General features: G+C 49.9%; 2 protein-coding genes across 2 annotated transcripts; one reads left to right on the forward strand and one right to left on the reverse strand.

The window, feature by feature from the left end:
• The first annotated feature begins 10,111 nt into the window (after positions 1 to 10,111).
• LOC123052479 (uncharacterized) lies at positions 10,112 to 12,471 on the forward strand. The gene is made up of 2 exons (XM_044475668.1): positions 10,112 to 10,500; positions 11,993 to 12,471. The coding sequence occupies exons 1-2, from the start codon at positions 10,199 to 10,201 to the stop codon at positions 12,048 to 12,050; spliced, it is 360 nt and encodes a 119-aa protein (XP_044331603.1). The 5' UTR covers positions 10,112 to 10,198; the 3' UTR covers positions 12,051 to 12,471.
• LOC123052478 (translation initiation factor IF-2) lies at positions 12,472 to 17,048 on the reverse strand. Its single transcript, XM_044475667.1, has 6 exons — positions 16,787 to 17,048; positions 15,939 to 16,710; positions 15,407 to 15,603; positions 14,397 to 14,433; positions 14,231 to 14,295; positions 12,472 to 13,404 (listed from the first exon to the last, which is right to left on the reverse strand). Exons 1-6 carry the CDS (start codon positions 16,879 to 16,881, stop codon positions 12,909 to 12,911), a joined length of 1,662 nt encoding a protein of 553 aa, XP_044331602.1. The 5' UTR covers positions 16,882 to 17,048; the 3' UTR covers positions 12,472 to 12,908.
• Between the last annotated feature and the right edge of the window lie 955 nt (positions 17,049 to 18,003).

The raw sequence follows: 18,003 nt of genomic DNA on the forward strand, positions 1-18,003 counted from the left end.
TAGACTTTAGTGAACCTGTCAATCTCTCGTGCCCTTCTCACCTATATTATGGTGAGAAAGTGAAGTCACAAGGGTTGTTAAGAGCCTTGATGTAGTAACGGCCATAATGGTGGCAGTTACTAGTGAAATTATCATGTTGCCACAAGATCCATCTTGATGGCGCCGTGGGTAATGTTCGTCTTTATTGACCACATCTTGGTCCTTTCAGATGGACGATGTGGTGTTTTAGCTGCACGGGCTTCATGGTGTTAAGTCGGATGGGGTTTAGCGATGTCGACCCAACCGAGTAATTCTCATGATGGAGACTAGGGCCATTGGTCCAGCTTGGCTAAATTCTTGTCATGGGCCTACCTTGGGCGAATCATGTTATCATTAGGGTTGGGGAATCTACCCCCTCCCCCTAACAATTTTTTTTAAATAGAGTACTGTATGTTATTGGATTATTAATTATTTTCTTTAACTGTGAGTTCAATTCCAATGAAATTTGTAGGTGGTCTTCGCTAGATATGTTGCCCCATAATGCCTTCACGACCATGATCCTGAATGTTGATCTAAAATATGTGAGTTCTTAGTGATTCGGTTTTTATTTTTGCATCATGTTTTTGAACCATTAAGTAAAATGATGCATCATGTGGATTACTTCTTGAAAACTTCTATTTGACTCTATTTTCATTCCGATGGTGTTTTTTTCTGCGCGTCTTGCGTAGCTCATAGTCTAAAGTTTCATATGTATTATTGTGTAATCCTTTTCGAGTTATAAGGAACCCAATGAGGAACTGAGTCATGAGACTTATGACTACGACGGATACAAACTAACAACCTATTGTTGTTGCTTCATCGCCAAATGGTCTATTTTGATGTCCTCAAACTCAATTATTTTAATATTATTTTTAGTTTTATCTGAGAATTCAAGGATACACTACTAGTGATATTCTAGTCTTGGATTAGAGCATACAACATATGATGCTAAAATAAATAACGAGTGGTGCAGCGCGGCATGTTGTTGCTCATGTTGTGGCGCGATGGTGATGCTTGCATGGCGGGTGCGGTAGTGTTGCGGGCTGGATTTGGGTCTGAGCGGTGTGGGCGTTGATTCAATTCCATGGTGGTGTGTGTTGATGCTAGTCTAACGTTGGTGAATATTAACGGAGCTGCGGCTTGGTCTCGCAAGTTGGAAGCGGCTAGACCCCCTGTATGGGATCTGTTGATGAGGCCAACAATAAGGCTCTAGACAAAAGCTTTGATTCGACGAGGTTCGTTATCGATGATGAAGGTATTCGAGGGCGTCCTTCTCCTCCAATGAATCCTTTTCAAAGAGTACTTCCTCAACATTGGGTTGTGTCCGCTAGGAGTGGAAGTGGTAGTGGAAGTCGTTGGTTTTGCCAGACCATTACCTAAGGTTCAGTTGAGCGGTTAAGCATGGGTTTGAGCGAAAGCTTTGTGGTTGCGCGGGAGTGGGGGATTGATGGCGTCCACATGCATCCATTTCTAAATACCCCACCCTCAATCACTCCGGGTGGTGTTCGTAGTCTCTCTGGGTCAACATTAGTGTTGTGGTGTCTCTTTTTCTTGTTTTTTTAAGGTTGACTCTTTTTCTTGTTTTGGGCATCGGCTTTCTCCTAATTTCCCTTATAATTTGGGCCTATATGTTTTGTCCACCATTTCTTCTCTATACGAATGTGCAGGAGCCCTCCCACAAGGTTTTCGTAGAAAAAAATAAAGTTTTGCTTCACGTATTAACGCCTAAAAAGAAATTATGCTTTCTTGGTGTTATCCATCTATACATATGGTAACTATGTCTTCATAATCACATCTTTTGTGATTTTTTCCTTTTGGTTCCTTTGGCTCTATAATCTTCAATTTTGTCCTCAGATATTGCAATGATCAGCTGAAAGACATTCAAACATCTGGATCTTTTGGTGGCTTCCTCCATAAGCCGCTCCTTCTAAAATTTACCTGCTAAGTTTTCGGGCACTTGAGTGGCGTTTCCAAGTACCAATTTACCCGCTAAGAGCATCTCTAGCCGAATTCATAAAGGTCTTAGAACCTCAAAATTGTCTTTGATTCCTTTTCGAGGAGTTATGGTGTATCTAGTCGAACCATCAAAACTTCATCTCGAAAATTTGAAAAGAAGCGTCTGCCGCTCTCAAAATTGAGAGAGCAAAAGCAAGTCTCAACAAAATATTCCCTCTCTTGCGCATGGCCGCCTCTCTCTATTTCTCGACCGCTTCCATGTCGGTGCTTCCCCCTCCGTGTTCCTTGCCTCTGATGACCACCCCGCGCGCCAGCCGACATCCGGCAGCCCTGCCGACCTCCAGCCTCCAAATTTCGACAAGAATCTGGCAAACTTTGTTTTCTTCACTTTTTTGTCTTTCCCGTTGTCTCCGACCATGGTGGTGCTCCTCCCTATTGTCCCGGCAATAAGAAAAAACTACACCACGCGTGGAGGAGCACCTACACAAGAAAAGCTTACATACACAAAGAAAATGGACACGGAAGAGCGGATGTCGGCTGCCATCACCGACTCCAAAGAACCCTTGCATTCAGGACCATGCCATCGCGCCACTAGGAGAAGATGAGAGTAAGAACACATTAATACAAAGAAGCGTCCTAGCCATGGCCCGTGGAGGATGAATTTCTCCTACTTTCTCGACTATTTCGTCGCACGCTAACGTCGTGCACGGTGATTATCTCTCAGAATCAAATTACTTTTCGCAGAACATCTGTCCTAGGTCCTAGCTAGCTCATGGACATCATTTAGTGGCAAGAAGTCATCGTTGGTAGGGTGGAAAAAAGAAGGAAGAATAAGAGGGAGACAGACTTTCATGAGGGGTCTAGTTCGTGTAAGGAGTTAGGTCCACTCTAACTGATCCCCTATCTCGCCGTAAGGGAGCATAAATTCAGTTTTCCTCCCTTATGGCGCACTTAACCAATCCCCTAAACTGAATAGTGGAGTAAAAATTATCCTTCCCCGCCAAAAATCCCCCCAGCCTTCCTAAATATCCTCACTTCCTCTGTGGCCGAGTAAAAGTGGAGCCCTCTCTTTCTCCCACCCTCGCGCCCGCTTTTCTCCTGTTGCAACTCTTACCATGCCCTGCCGCCGCAGTTGATGACCGGCCCTTGCTCCAGAATTGACAATGGGGACCCTCCCGCCAGCCATCGCCACCGGCTTGTCGTTGTCGGAACATCCCCCGCGCCGCCCCCCGCGCCGAAGGAAAAGCTTGGGGATAAAAAAATTCCACCGGGTTCAAGCTTCGGCTCCAACCGCGGCAAAGGCCGCCGGGGTGCCGACCGTCTCTCCGGCGATGGCCCGCCGCCCTCCTGCCGGTGCCAAAAGAGCTAGAAAACGGACGGCAACGGCGGCGGCCCTCGCCAAGGAGGCCGCTAAGAAGAAGAATAAAAAGGCCACAGCGGCGCCCCGTCGACGACCGGTGGCTCGTGCAGTGTCTCCGACGACACCTACGGGCACTGCCCCGGCGGGTCTGGCGGCGGCGGCCGGCAAGAAAGGTCGCAGCCGACAAGTGCTCGAAGAAATGCCAACAAGGTAAATAAAAACATCTTCAACATTTTGGCCGATGGTGATTGTTGGTAGCCGATGGTGATGTGGTTTGGTTGTTTTGTTATCATAGCGTGAACATGAACGTGGTTGAATTATTAGCGTCTCTTGGGCATCGTTTGAGCACCATTCATGACCAATGCAATCGATGGTCCGGGTGCATCAACCAAGTGAATCATGCACCACCAAGCAGTGTGCAAGTGTCAGAGTATGGCCCCTACATCCAAGAACTATTCAAGCATAGGAACACAAAGGAAGGGAAGATGGCGAAGTGGAATGAGCTCAAGGTGTTGGAGGATGAGAAATGGAAAGCTAGGTTGGCGGCCGAAGAGAGAAATTTGAAGCAGAGGAGCGTAGGCTTGCACTTGAGGAGGAGAGGATTCGTGATGCCAAGAATACCGAAGAACATGCTATCGTGTTCATGAATCCAACCACAATAGATGAAACCGCAAGAAAGTATTGAGAGCTCACTCGTGGGGAGATCTTGAACCAAGTGGAAGCCTCTCTTCAGAATGGTGGTGGTGACCGAGGGGATGGTGGTGGTGGCCGAGGGGGGGTGGTGGTGGTGGTGGCCAAGGAGGTGGTGGTGGTGGAGGCGGCCGAGGGGATGGTGGTGGTGATGGTGGTGGTGGCCAAGGAGGTGGTGGTGGTGGAGGCGGCCGAGGGGATGGTGGTGGTGATGGTGGCTGAGAGGATGGTGGTGGTGGTGGCCATGATGTTTTCTTCGACAACTGCCTCGTTTGAGTTCATGCATGTCATTGGTTGGCTCAATCCATCCACAACATATGCATGTTAAGTTTGTGGTGATTTTGGATCAAACATTGTGTTAGAAGTGATGTCTTTTGGGTGAATTATGCATGTTTTTATTTGAAAATCGTGATGATGAAACTATATGTTATGACGGTTATGTTATGCATGTTTTAGTTTCAATGGTTTTATGATATATATTGTGAAGTGTTTGAAGTTCATTCGGCTAGAACAAAAAATCTATACAATTTTTTTACTCCAGTAAAGTTTAGGGAATCGGCTAGGTGCGGTCACCTATAGAGGAGAATAAATTTACTCCCCCTAACTTTATTCGGCAGGATCCTCCTTTAACTTTTAGGGGATTGGTTAGAGTTGCCCTTCTCGAAACAGGCTTTTACCCTGTTTTATATATAAAGCAACACCCAAAGAAGTACACGGCCACGAACAATACAAGATAGTGCGGTATCCCTCTTACAAAGCCGATCCTAAGATATTCGACACACAGAACGCACACGCCTATGCTACCGGCAATGAACACCGGGAAAAGTACGCAGCCCCACGCTATTACCTAACACACCTAAACTTCACAACAACACCCCCAAGAGGGAAAACGGTCCATAGCGTCGCCGCTGCCGAGTCCATACGGACAAAGGTCTTCACCCGGAGCTGTGACACGGAGAGTAGAACCACAACGACGTCTTCAAAAAGAACACGGCACCCACTGGTGTCGCCGTCATTGGCGCCGAGGTACGAAGCTTTCACCCGGCAACTCATCCGTAACACCACGAAGCAGCTAGGGGGAGCGCGACAATGTTACACCCCAGATGCGGATCAGGATGCCGCCACTCGAGAGAGAGGCTACGTCCAAGCTACCCGCCGACACGCCTCCCGTTGCCCACACAACCCCGAAGGCGAGCCATCACCACCACAATGATGCTTGCCGGAGAGCAAGCACGCGGATCGCCATCCGAGGCCGCCGCCCCGGCATCCATGTCGCGAGATACCGTACGCCGCTCACATCACAACGCAGTCAACCATGGCAGGAAGAGTGACGGCACTCCATCTACTCCTAGCCCGGTGTCAGTCCCCGAATCTGGGTAGGCGCCTCCACAGTAGGAGGCACCCACACCTGCATCCCCTTAGGTATAGGAGTTCGGTTAGATTCATGTTTTTTTTTCAATTCTTCAAATTTAACAGTTCAAAAGAAAACTCTTCAAATTTAAGGAGGCCAGATTTGAGAGGTATTAAAATTTAGAAGTTGAATTAGATACGCCCTAAGATTTGCTAGGATCCTGTGAACGCGACCCTGCCGCACCGGCACCACTCCAACTTAACGACATTAGCAAGCTGAGCTTTTAGCCGCCCATGTGAAAGTACGAAACCTCGTCATAAGAATCCATTTAATTTACGTCACATCATGCTATACATAGTAGTAGCACCTAGATTAAAGGATAACCATGGAAATTACTAGTACCATGCATGGATAGGTCGATCGATACACAAGGTGACGTGCAGGTCTGATCATTTCCATGCCCTTATCAACACGAATCGGACTAATGGAAGACTAACAGGGCCACTAAATCACCTACTCCAATAATTAAGAAATTGCTGAAGGGATGCACGTCACGACACCACCCATTTCCAACTCGCGGCGAAATCATTATTAATTGAAGCGTTAGTCAGGGAAGAAACAGTCTTGGAATGGCCAGCAATCGGATCGAGATCGATCATGATCCAACGGCTGTGGCACTAACCAGGAGTCAAGGCGGTGACATGGTGGTTAGTGTCTCACTGTCTAGTGATGAGTGTGAGCGGCCATCAATTTTAACCTTTAGTAGGACTCTGGAGAAACTGTGAAACAGAAAGGTAGAGACCTTTTCTTTCTTTCTGGTATGCATACATGACGATTTGTTTTGCCCAGATGATGCTTATATATTTCTGCGGTCTGAAATGAAAACTCTCAATTTTGCACAAAAATTATGCATTTTCTGCTCCATACCAGAATTCTTAGCACGCAAGGTCAATCTCTCTAAAGTGAAAATAATAATAATAATTTCTCCGAATTTATTTCGTAGCTATCTAATTTTGTTATGAATTTGTACAAAGTTACCATGTTATGAACTAAAGGCCTCGTTTTTGTGTGTGGGTGAACTAAAGGCCTCATTAGGTACTTAATTAGGTGTGTCTTGATTTGAAATAGACCAGTAGCACAACTAACTATATTTACTGCATTTGAAAAATAGAAAAGGAAATGGCAAATTATTATTATTTTGCCGGGTGAAGAAATAGTAAATTAAAAGATACTCCCTCCACCCCATATTATGAGACGTTTTCTATCATTAGTGTCCGTTCCATAATGTAAGACATTTTTTGACATTAGAGGAGTGTCAAAAAACAGTGTTACATTGTGGGATGGAGGGAGTAGATATTGTCACTTTTACATTATGTTGGCTTTATCAGACGAAACATAGTATCACCCATAGTCTCAAACTAATTATATTTTTTTTCGAACTGCAGGTATGATGCGCATGTGGAACGCACTTGAGTTATATAAATTCGGCACAACGACCTACTAGCGTTTTTTTGGTATTTGTTGCTAATAGAAAATACGAAAGTGTCCTTGCCCTTATAATTTGTTCGCAACTAGTGTAGTTTGGCATGAGGGGTTAGAGCAACTCCAACGCGCCGACCCAAACGGACGGCGCTTTTGTCCGTTTTCTGTTCGTTTGGGTCGGCCGTCCGTCCGGCGTCTGTTCTCTTTTAGATTTGGGTCGGCAGTGCGCCCAACGCGCCAATCCATTTCATGACCGCGCGCGCATAGATCATGCCAGCGGTCATGTCGTCGCCCTGGTTTTGGCGCTCCAGCGCGCGGGAAAGGTTCGGGCCTGCGGGGAAAAATCGGCCTAGCGCGCGCTGGTTTTGGCGCTCAAGCGCGCGGGAAAGGTTCGCGCGCTGGTTTTGGCGCACCGCAGCCGGCGCTCGTTATTAAGAAGGCGCTCCCTCCACACTCTGTCCGCCGCCCACTCGTCTCGCCCCCCTCTCACTAGCCTCGCCGCCTTTGCGCCACCATGTCGATGCGCCGCCTGGGCGATTCGGATTTTCGCGGAGTCCGTGAGCGCCGCTCCGGCGCCTTCTCCTCGAGATCTGGTTTGGCGAGAAACACCTCATTCTCGGCACCTTCGACACCGCAGAGGAGGCGGCCCGCGCGTACGACGCGGCGGCGTGGCGCCTCTGGCTGCCTCGTCGGGAGATGAATTTTCCAACGTGTCGACGAGCCAGCTGGCGCATGATCTCGCGCCTCTCCCGAGGCTTTTCACCGACGAGGATCGTCGTGACCACCGGAGGCGGCAGTGTCGCCTCGCCATCGCCGAGATGGATGTGGAAGCCATGGCGGTGTGGTGCGAACGCTTCCCGCAGGACATCGTCAACGAGCGCCAGTTCTACAAGCAAAGGAGGACGGAGAGGGAGGCGAGGAGGACGGAGCGAGCCGCCTATCGGGAGGACAAGCGTGCGCGGAAGCATGCCGCTCAATTGAAAATGAAGCTAGGAGAAGCGTCCTCCTGGGACTTCGAGGACGAGCGGTATGCTGAGGCCTACATTCAGACGTCGGAGGAGGACATTACCGAGTCAGAGTCGGAAAACGACGAGTAGTTGATCTTTTCTTTTAACAATCTATGCTATGAACTATCTTTTCTCGAATACGCAAAGCTTGCGTATCATTCCATTGATAGAAGGAGTTAAGAAAGGGTACAGGGGATGGTACAACATACACGAAGGCAGAAGGCGTGAGCATGGCACCCGGAGCAGAGAAACATAGGATGCTCAGCCCAACAAAAAGAGAAAAGCACGGCTAAACTCAACGCCCTGGGACGCAGCCCAAACCAAAAGCAACAAGACGACCAACATCTCTAAATCCACCGCCGAGGATGCCACGAGCAAACAAGACGATGCCTTCAAGAAGGAGAACGACGCTGAGGCGGCGGCGCCGTCCGATCCGACAAGTCAGACCTAGGGTTTCCCCTTACGCTCGAAGTGGGGCACAGATAGCGGCCATGACAGCGCCTCCGGGAAGGAAACGGCACCCGCAGGTGTCGTCGCTGCCAGCCTTAAAAGGTCGGGCTTTCGCCCTGGCTGAGTCTGAGCAATCCCAAGCCGTCGGAGCAAAACTCAGAGATGAGGAAGTCTGGCCGTAGGCCGGAACCACCCCCACAGGAAGGGGAGCCACCGGAAGAATGAGCTGCAGAACAGGCGGATGGGACACGGAGGTGGCTGGATCGATGACGCAGGCAGGAAGGGGGGGGGCATTGATGGCCGAAGTCCCAGACAAGCCCGGATCCGGAGAGGGGCACAGATACGGGCTGCCGGGGCCGGAGCCGCAGGGACAACCGATGAGCTGAAGGAGCTGGAAGGGAGACGCAGCTCCAGGAGCACTCTGGAATCGAAGCCGCACCGGGGTGGATACCAGCCAACGAAGGACACCTGCAGGGGATGGGTGCGGAGCCGCCGAGATACCGACAAGCCGGAGGAGTCGGAAGAAGACGCAACTCCAACACGGGGGGGCGCCGGATCTGGAGCTGCTCTGGACAGGCATGGACACAGGAGGGACGCAGGTCCATGACTGCCGGTGCCGGAGCCGCACCTGCAGGGAGGAGGGCGAATGGAGCGCTAGCCTGTCATGCTCCCGGCCAGCACTATAAGGGAGACGCCGCCGGGCAACCGCCAAAAATCCACCATGGAGCCGCCACCCAGGAGCCAAGGCCGCAGCCTCGGGAGGAAGAACGCCACCGCGGCGCCCCAAGGCTAGACCGACTCGGCCAAGAAGCCCCGACACCCTCCTCCTGGAATCCGGCGCCGGCAACCGCAGAGGCGCTGGCGGCCGCCCGGATCTGACACAGGAGAAGGCGGGCGGGGCCGAGGACGCGCCGGCTAGCGGCCGGGCAGCCGGAGCCCGAAGGAAGGGGCGGGCGAGGGCCGAGGAGGAGGGGTCGGCGAGCACGCCGGCGCCGTGGCGCGACGGGATCTGACGCCGGAGGAGGGGACGACGGCAAGGAGCCGGGCCAGCTGATGTGCCCCGCCGCCACCTTCCTGGGAGCCGGCGCGGCTTCGCCGGCCGCTCCTCCGGTGGCGGCGAGGATGTGGGGCGGAGTGGGAGGGGGACGGGGAGGCGCACGCTGGGGTTCCCCCGCTGCCGCCGCCAGGGGAGGCGACGCGGGGGTCGGGGAGGACGCGGTAGCAAGAATGTTCATGCTATGAACTATCTATGTATCCATATTATCCGGCCACCCCGGCGAGTAGTACATCTTTTTTTTAATAGTTGATCCTTGGTACTATCTATGTTGAACTGGACGGCGGCGGCGACGAAGGATGCGGGCGAGGGTGCGCTGTTGGATGGAGAGAGGGCAATGTGCCACCGACCAACAGGCCCGGGGAGGGGAGAGGGCGAGCGTGCACGCGTCCGTCTCGTGTCCGCGCCGACGCAAATCCAGCTCAAAAATGGGTCGGGAATGGGTCGTCCACGGACGAAAAGCGGACGCGCGTCCGTTTAAGTCGGCACGTTGGGCCGCCTTTTATGTCCGCCTCGACCCAAACGGACGGCGGCGGACGAAATGGGTCGCCCGTTAGAGTTGGTCTTAGCTATTTCAAAAAGGAAAACTACTGTAGCTTGTTATTTATATATAACTTTTTTTCCTCAGGCGAAAGTAGACAATGTATGAATACCTCGCGCGAGGAGCAAGGTCAGTTTGGTCTTTCGTGTTAGCAACTAGCAAGTGGTGCAAGCCTGCAACACGGATATAATAAGCCTCATCGGCCGGAGCCTCATGAGAAAGCCTCCGTGGTGGCAGCTGGTGCAAGAAATAGCTCACGTTCATAGCGCCAGAGCACTAGAAGAAATCGATGAAGCTGTTCGCGTTCGTGAGGCGCGCTCGCCGGACATCGGCCGCGGCGGCGATGACAGCGGAGCCGGTTCCGGTGCCGGTGGCGCCTGTGTCCGCTGCGGAGAAGCGGCGGCGGAGGCCCTCGTCGGGATCGTCGTCGTGGAAGCCGACGCTGGTCGCCATCTCCGAGGACGCTGCGGTGGCCGCCGCCAAGGCCGATGCCGGAAAGGCCAAGGGCAAGCCGAAAGGGAAGCCGGCGGCGGCCAAGGCCAAGGCGAGGGCGTCGCCTCGCGCGCTCCGGCCTGACTACGACGACTTCCGGTAAGTTCAGTTCCGTGCCGTGTCCGCGTGCGTAGTCGGGTTTGCGCGCGTGCCGGTAGTAGGCCATAGCCGTTGGATCCTTCGGAGTGGGGAGGGGAGTGACCATCCGATCTATGCTGTCACGACACGTGTACGCTGACCATGGGTTAGCATGCGTGCGCGGCCAGGCTCCTCCGGCGAGACTGGAAGCCTGGAACGCCGTTGGAGCCATGAGTGCGAGGTTCCAAATTATTTCAAAAATGTTTCGGGTGTGAGTAAATTTCTTACATTTCAGTTCTTGGGGCGTTTTTGCCGAGGCTCCCTTTCGGATTTCGGTTTAGCCATGCTTGAATTTTACTTCAATCCCACCAAAAGTTGAGAAGTCTCCTTTTTAACCAGTCAGATGAACAAAAGTAGTAAAATAATGAATTATCTTTTGGCTTTGGCTTGATCGAACCCATGCACATGCATTGCTGCGATATTTTGACCCAAACGGAAATATCCTAGTACTTGCAGAAATGATCGAACAATCCTAAAATTTGGGTGAAATTTTGTTAACAAGGAGAAACCTATGTGGGCCACGGCTGCTTCTAACAGATAATCATATGGTCATTATATAAGCGTCTGTGACGATAGTCCATATCGTAAGCAGTTTTGTCAACAGCTTGGTTTGCTGTTGCTGTAAAGCGTGATCTTGATGATCTACTTGCTTGGAAGCAGGACGTAGAGATAAGGGTTAGTTGGTGGGTCAGCTGTTTGGCACCTAATTTCTGTTGCAACTCGCACAAAGTTGACTTGGGATGGGTGGTTAATGGGTTCACAGGCGCCGCAGCTTGTGTCCAGCTTTTCGATCGTCAACTAGCCTACACAAGCAGTTGATTTGAGATTGGAATGATTATCTAGTGAGTGCACAATTAAGTCATGCTGTTCTCTGGCTGTGCAGAACGTACGGTACGGGCACACACTTCCACGTCACTGCATCTAGTTCGAAATATATTGTCAGTCCGAAATCTTATCTGTCCGAAAAAATTGCACTAACAAAGTCAAGAATTAGAAGTTATACTGGTGGGAATTATGTCTGAATTCGATTGAAACTGTTCTCTGGTACATCAGCAGAACTACAATGGGCCATCCAGAAAAAAAAAAGATATGAACACCTGGAACTGCATGGACCACCGTGTGTCCTGCCGTGCCAGTGGAATCTCCATCGATCTGTAGACAAGCTCACCAGTCACCACCCCTATTGTTGGTGCATGTGTCGGACGGAGACGTACTCTTGCTTTATCGTTAGTCAAAACACGAGCTGCACTGGCCAGTCAAGTGAGCATGTGACCCTGATGCGTGCTCCCTTCACAAGGGAAGGGATCTACTAGTTTATTAGTGGTACAAAAAATCACGGAAATTGAATTGCTTCATGTGAAGTTACTATTGCATTCCAAGCAGATTGTTGTCCCTAAAATTGAATTCCTTGTGCCCCTAAAACTGACCCAGATTATTGTCTCTCTACCTGCAGGCGCTTCGGGGCGCCCACGGTGCTGCCGGCGTTCACGCCCACAGCGTTCCTCTTCTGAGCGAGCTCAGGCGAGCTCGCTGTGGTGGTGTGCCGTGATGGGAGCGGCAAGTGGCAACGTGGTGGTCTGACCACGAACCCTCTCTGTGTTTGTGTGCCCAATATGAGCTCCCAAAGCTGATGCTTCTATGATTCCTTCTAGTGCTTGCTGGCATCTCATGTGAATATCTATGTCTATTGTTTCGGCTTCCATCCAAGTTGCGTTGCGCCTCTCTTTAGATCGGTTTTTTTTTTCGCAGTTCTTGTAATCCCGCATGATTTGGTCGGCCTGGTTCCACAAAAGCAATACTTGGAGCCAGTTTCGGAAAATAGGATAGCAGGACCGACGGAGAAATCCAACTGTACTCTGCAACATTCAGGTCATTCATCCCTGTGATCGGAAAAATACAGAGGGCAAATAAAATAAGCAAATCATGACAGAATTGTACAATCTTCACTCGTAATTAACTTTGCTGATGAAATCACAACAAAATCATTTTGGTAAGAGGGTGTAAACACCCTAATCTGGCAACATCATAAAACAAGCACGCCAGAATCAATACACGGCAAGCCCAACTATGCCAATACAAGGGTAGCAATTATTCCCCAGCTTATATCACAGGCGGGTAGCAGGCTGACAAATAGAAAGTTTATAAATTCTCATCTCCTGTTATCAAGAGAGGAAATGGGCCACCAACTTACAAGAGGAACGTTTGTTTGCTAAAAATGAGACTAGCACCCCTCCTGCACCGCACAATTCGACTTCCCCATGCTGGAACAACTGAACAAGGCTGCAATGTAAAGCAGTGACTGTGCTTCAGGATGGCCATGACATTTGAACCGTGTCATCACGGGATCATAGTGTATGTTCGCCACAGGATCAGTAACCGTTAATCTTTCGCTGTGAAGATCCAGAGTGCAATGCCCCGTTGTCAGTGAGCCTTGAAAAGCCAACCTGATCCCTAGCCCCTGGCTTCGGAGGAACTCTTGGACTAGGAACACTGGTCAAGCGAGACTGCGGCACAGTATCAGACATGGACTTGGAGAAGGCTTGGGCGAGCTCCAAGGCAGTCGCTGCTTTCCCAAACCGAGGTGCAGTAACCTCAGGCTTTGGTGGCTCCACTGGTTTACGCCAGGTTTCAGGCTCTGGGCGTTGTTGTTCAGGCTGCTTTTCCACATCTCTAGCAACCTTCCTGTTCTCATCGCGTCGTGTAGGCCTGTATGCATCAGCCCTGTCTGTATCCCGCCTGTAATCTTTCCTATCAGCATTCCTTGGGCCTCTGTGACCAACTGCAAAACTATCAGCCTTTTCGCCTGAAGGGTTAATGGTCATAGCTTCAACCTTCTGCTCGACCTTTGCAAATTCATTTTTGGACCTAGATGACACACTGGTTATTAGTAAATCTTTACAGAAAATTAAACTCCACAGAAAAGAACATTCCCCACTAGTACTTAGGAAAAAGAAGCATAACAAGTAAAGTTGCTACTGAAAAGTGAAATGTAACATATAAGCCAGGTAAAAACTAAAAAAATAATCATAATCAATATCCTTCCTTGACACTCCAAAATAAACCTTATGACTTATTACAGCAGTATAAGAATACGACAGAATCTGATTTCTAGCTTCAAATGCATTCAAAGAAAATGAATCTAGCTTTCCAGGCCTAAGCAAGTTGCACATCCAGGCCTGATAGAAACAGCGTCAAGGAAAGTGTTGTCAACAGCATACGATTTGTAACTTTTAATATCTTATTAAGAGCGAAAGCCCATCTAGCAGTCCATCACTAATTCTGTAACTGTAGGCTACCAAAACAACCCTGCCTCTTCGCTCTCATTGCAGATAGCTGTTCCAGCACTTCTGCACTGTCCCTATGGTGGGTACATATACTACAGTCCACATGTAATTTCCAACCTAAATTTAACACAACTATACAAGTTTTACCGGCATAATACACTGGAACCCGACAAGTATGATTGTCTGGATGTGGCAGCACATGGTTAACTAGGTAACAGCAACAGCTAAATTGGCAGCTTCCAGAAAACAAATCAAAATTACGCAATATATATCATAGCAAGGTAGTAGGAAGAATCTAGATCACACATTCAAGATGAACAACAATAATAAACATGCCTTGACAATGCTAGTAATAATTTCAACCTATACTACAGATACAAATTGGTCCATGTCTACATGTTAACTACCTGCCAACTGGAGAGGTGATCTCGAGGTCACTTGCCAAAGCATCCACACCACGATCTCTGAGAACCTGGTTTCATATAAGAACAATCAGTTAGAATGAAAAAATAAACATAAAATAACACACCACTAAAACCAGATGAGTGGATGTAAGAAAGCAAATGCACATACTTGTTCCCGGGGGCGAGCACCACCAAAGAGGGATGGCCTAATAGATTGGACAACAAGACAAGTTATATACAACAAAAACAACAATGATAGTAACAGTAACAGTGATTGCAAAACTACGGCAAGCTAGTGACAAAACACTTCTCTACCGGTAAATGAACTAGGCATTGCATATTGCTCGCTTATTGAGTTGCTAAGAAATTCAGCACCAGTATATAGTGCCAAAACAATGATTCTAAACATTCTCAGAAATAAGGGATGGGGATGCTGTAAACAAATAACAGAAAACGGCACCAAAGTACCATTCTACTATTACAGACACTCATACATCAAACATAAAAAGTAATACTTCTCCATAGCGGGTGGCCTTGTGGTTCCTACTATCCAAATCAGAACTATGATACGTACTATTACAATGAATTGAAGATTTTTTACATAAACTCATCCGCGTGGTATTAAAATGTTTAAAGATCACTCATTCCAGATACAGGATGAAATAAGGAACTAGAGGTAGTATTTGTCAAACAGAAAAACAGTGACACCAAGGTGATCGGCACTAGCTGATGATATTAACTCTCCCTGAAATGCAAGACAGGTGTGCCTGCCTTGTGCTCTTTGGGTAAGCATGAACTACATGCCAACTGTAAAAAGAGAAACATGGCCTAGAGTATTGGGTGTTATTTTGATCTGCCTACCAGCCATTAGTAGTTAGAATACACGTAGTGCAAACAAATAGAGCAGACCAAGTCTGCATCAAAGTTGCGCATATTTGACCTTAATTGTAGATCAATTAACAGGAATAGTAAATATGGTGTTGGTACAAGATGGAATAGAATACAAACTTGAGCAGGTTATAAATGTATGGTAGTTATGGTATGACAATGACAATAACATGCAATAGATATGAGCCAATTTACAGCAAGCAACAAACAATCAAGTTAAAAATGAAAGAATATCTTGCAAAGCAAATAGAGAAGTTACAAGAACAAAATGAGAAGCTAAACACTGTGTACCTCTCCTTCGCAGCACTTTCACCAGACTGACCCACTCCATTAGAGCGAGGTTTCAGATTCAGCCGTGGTCGCTCCACAGTTGCCCTGCTTTCAGCATCTGCCCCTGCCACTCCCGTTTTGGCTACCATCACATTCTGGCGCGCTTCATGAACAACCTCAACCTGAATGACACTTGCTATCACAGGGACCGGAAGGACCTATACAATTGTTAAACCACCACGGAAAAAGATTAAGTTTCCACCATGTCATAGTGAACCCAATGATATCAAAATAGCTAATAAGAAGAAAAACTACATAAAGCAATCATCTGTAGCTTCGCATGAAGATATCTCCTATATGGTTTGCAAACTCTGCTTGAATAACCAATATTGATCAATTATTATTATTGCTATAATGTTACTTGATGCAATGCATGCAATTTCAATTTGCAATCAGATCGGCTAGGAAGAAAGGTGACACCACGCAAGGTTAAAGGGCCATCTTCTAGAGAAATAAGATCAGCATAAAACTCAGAAGGAACAGATGTAGTCACCTGCTTCTCTTCAATATAGGTAGGTGATGGTGCAGGGGATTCGATTGGCTTGGAACGAGGAAGCAGCTTCAGCTTGGGCCTTTCTGGCACCTCTCCGATTTTCCCTTCCCCAACCCTGCCTTCATGTGATGCAGGCCTCACTGGTTCCACACCCTTCTCCATTGCAACGTCCAACCCTCTTAATCCAACTGACCTTGGCCTCTCCATGGCACCGTCCAGCTCTCTCACAGCCAACGACCTTGGTCTCTCGATGGCACTGTCAAACCCTCTCGTTCCAACCAACCCTGACCTCTCCATCTCAGGCGAGACCACCTGAGTCTCCAGCACTGGTGCCGACACAGAGGCGGGCGGGGAGGAGGGCTTGGACAAATGCCACCTACCGGAGATTACCTTCTCCACAGCGCTCGCCTGCGCGATGCGCGTCGCCGACCAGATCTGACCGCTGCTGGCGGCAGGAACAACCGGCGGCGCGGCTGGAGCGACCTCCCTCTTCGCACCCCAGGCGTTACCCGGTCCAGATCTAGCGGGGGCCACCGCCGGCACGGATGGGAACGACGGGGGCGACGGCCCAGGGCGGCGAGGCGCGGCCAGCTCGAAGGGCGTGCGCTCGTCCTCATCGAAGTGGCGGCCGATGCGGGAGGGATTGGTGAGGAAGGAAGGGACAGCGGCAGCCGCCGCCGCTGCGGAGGAAGCGGCGGGAGTCCGCGGGCGCGCGGATGCAGTCGAAGAGGCGGACGGAGCGGCCGTGGGGCGGTCGGGCGGTCGTGCAGAGCTGCGAAAACGGGAGCAGTTGGTCAGCTACAGCACGGTGAGGGGTCGTCGACGGGGTTAGGGTTTGGGGAACTTACACGCCAGGGGCGGAGGGGAGAGGGAGCTCGGAGGGGATGGAGCCGCCGTGGAAGTCCTTGAGCGTCATCGTCGTCACCGCCTTCTTCTTCGACATGACTGCGGCCGAGGTCGAGCCAGCCGGCGCCGGAGATGGACGGCTGCTGCCTCTCTCTCCGAAGGGAGGTGCGCTTGATCGGGGCCTGGCGCCTCAAGCTTTCCAGGTCCAAGTTTGTGTAGCGCTTCCTGTGGGAGGGAAGTGTTTGATGGGCTGGGTTGGGAATTTTGCACTTTGGCGCTCCACACTTTGGGTAACTCGCGTCCTATGTATCCAGATAGAAAGATAACTGAGGGTTGTTTGTAAAACGACTGGGTAAGAGCAACTCTGCTGGAGTTGACATATCCTATCCTCCATAATGCGTCCATAATGCATATAGAGCATACTCCATAATATTTTGAAAGCTACTCAGAGCAACTCTAACGCGTTAACCCAAACGGACCATGATATTGTCCTTTTTCGTCCGTTCAGGTCGGCCACCCGCTCAGCATATGCCCAGTTTTCTTTTCTGGTCGGTCGTGCGCCCAACGCAAGCGACCCATTTCATGTCCGCGTACACATTTAAAAGGCCCGTAGCGGCCATGCCGCCGCCCAAAGTTCATGCGGCACCATGCCAGCCTCTAAAAAGACCATCACACAGTCTTACTGGCGCGCTTGCCAGCGGCCGGGCACACATGCCAGCACACGAAAAAGGTCGGGAGTTCGACCACGCCATCTCGGTCGTGGTAATGCCTGCACACTTGCTAGCATACGAAAAAGGATGGTGCATGCCACCATAAATCACTCGTCGTCGAACTTGAGCATGTCGGCCTACATCTTCTCAAACCATGGCCTATTCCTCGGCGACACGGTGTCCACCTTCATGATCTCCACCACCGTCATCATGCTAGCAAGAGCTACTTCTTTCGCCTTGGTCTTGGCATTGGCGGCCTCGATCTCGAGCATCTTGGCTTGCTTCTCTACCTCCATCTCCAACACTCACAAAGGAGCTTGTCCTCGGTCGTCGTGTATGCCTTCGTCTGCTTGCTCTTGCGCTTCGGCTTCGCTCCGGCGGCTTGGTTAGCGAGCTCGTCCTTGAACAAAGGCACCTCGTCGATGTCCAACTCGTCCTCTCCTCGAGTCTGTAGTCCTCCGGAAACTCGTCGTCAAGCGGGAAGCCGTCCAGATCCAGGCCGACCTGAT

The sequence above is a fragment of the Triticum aestivum genome, chromosome 2D, assembly GCF_018294505.1.
Source record: "Triticum aestivum cultivar Chinese Spring chromosome 2D, IWGSC CS RefSeq v2.1, whole genome shotgun sequence".
NCBI classification, from domain to species: domain Eukaryota; kingdom Viridiplantae; phylum Streptophyta; class Magnoliopsida; order Poales; family Poaceae; genus Triticum; species Triticum aestivum.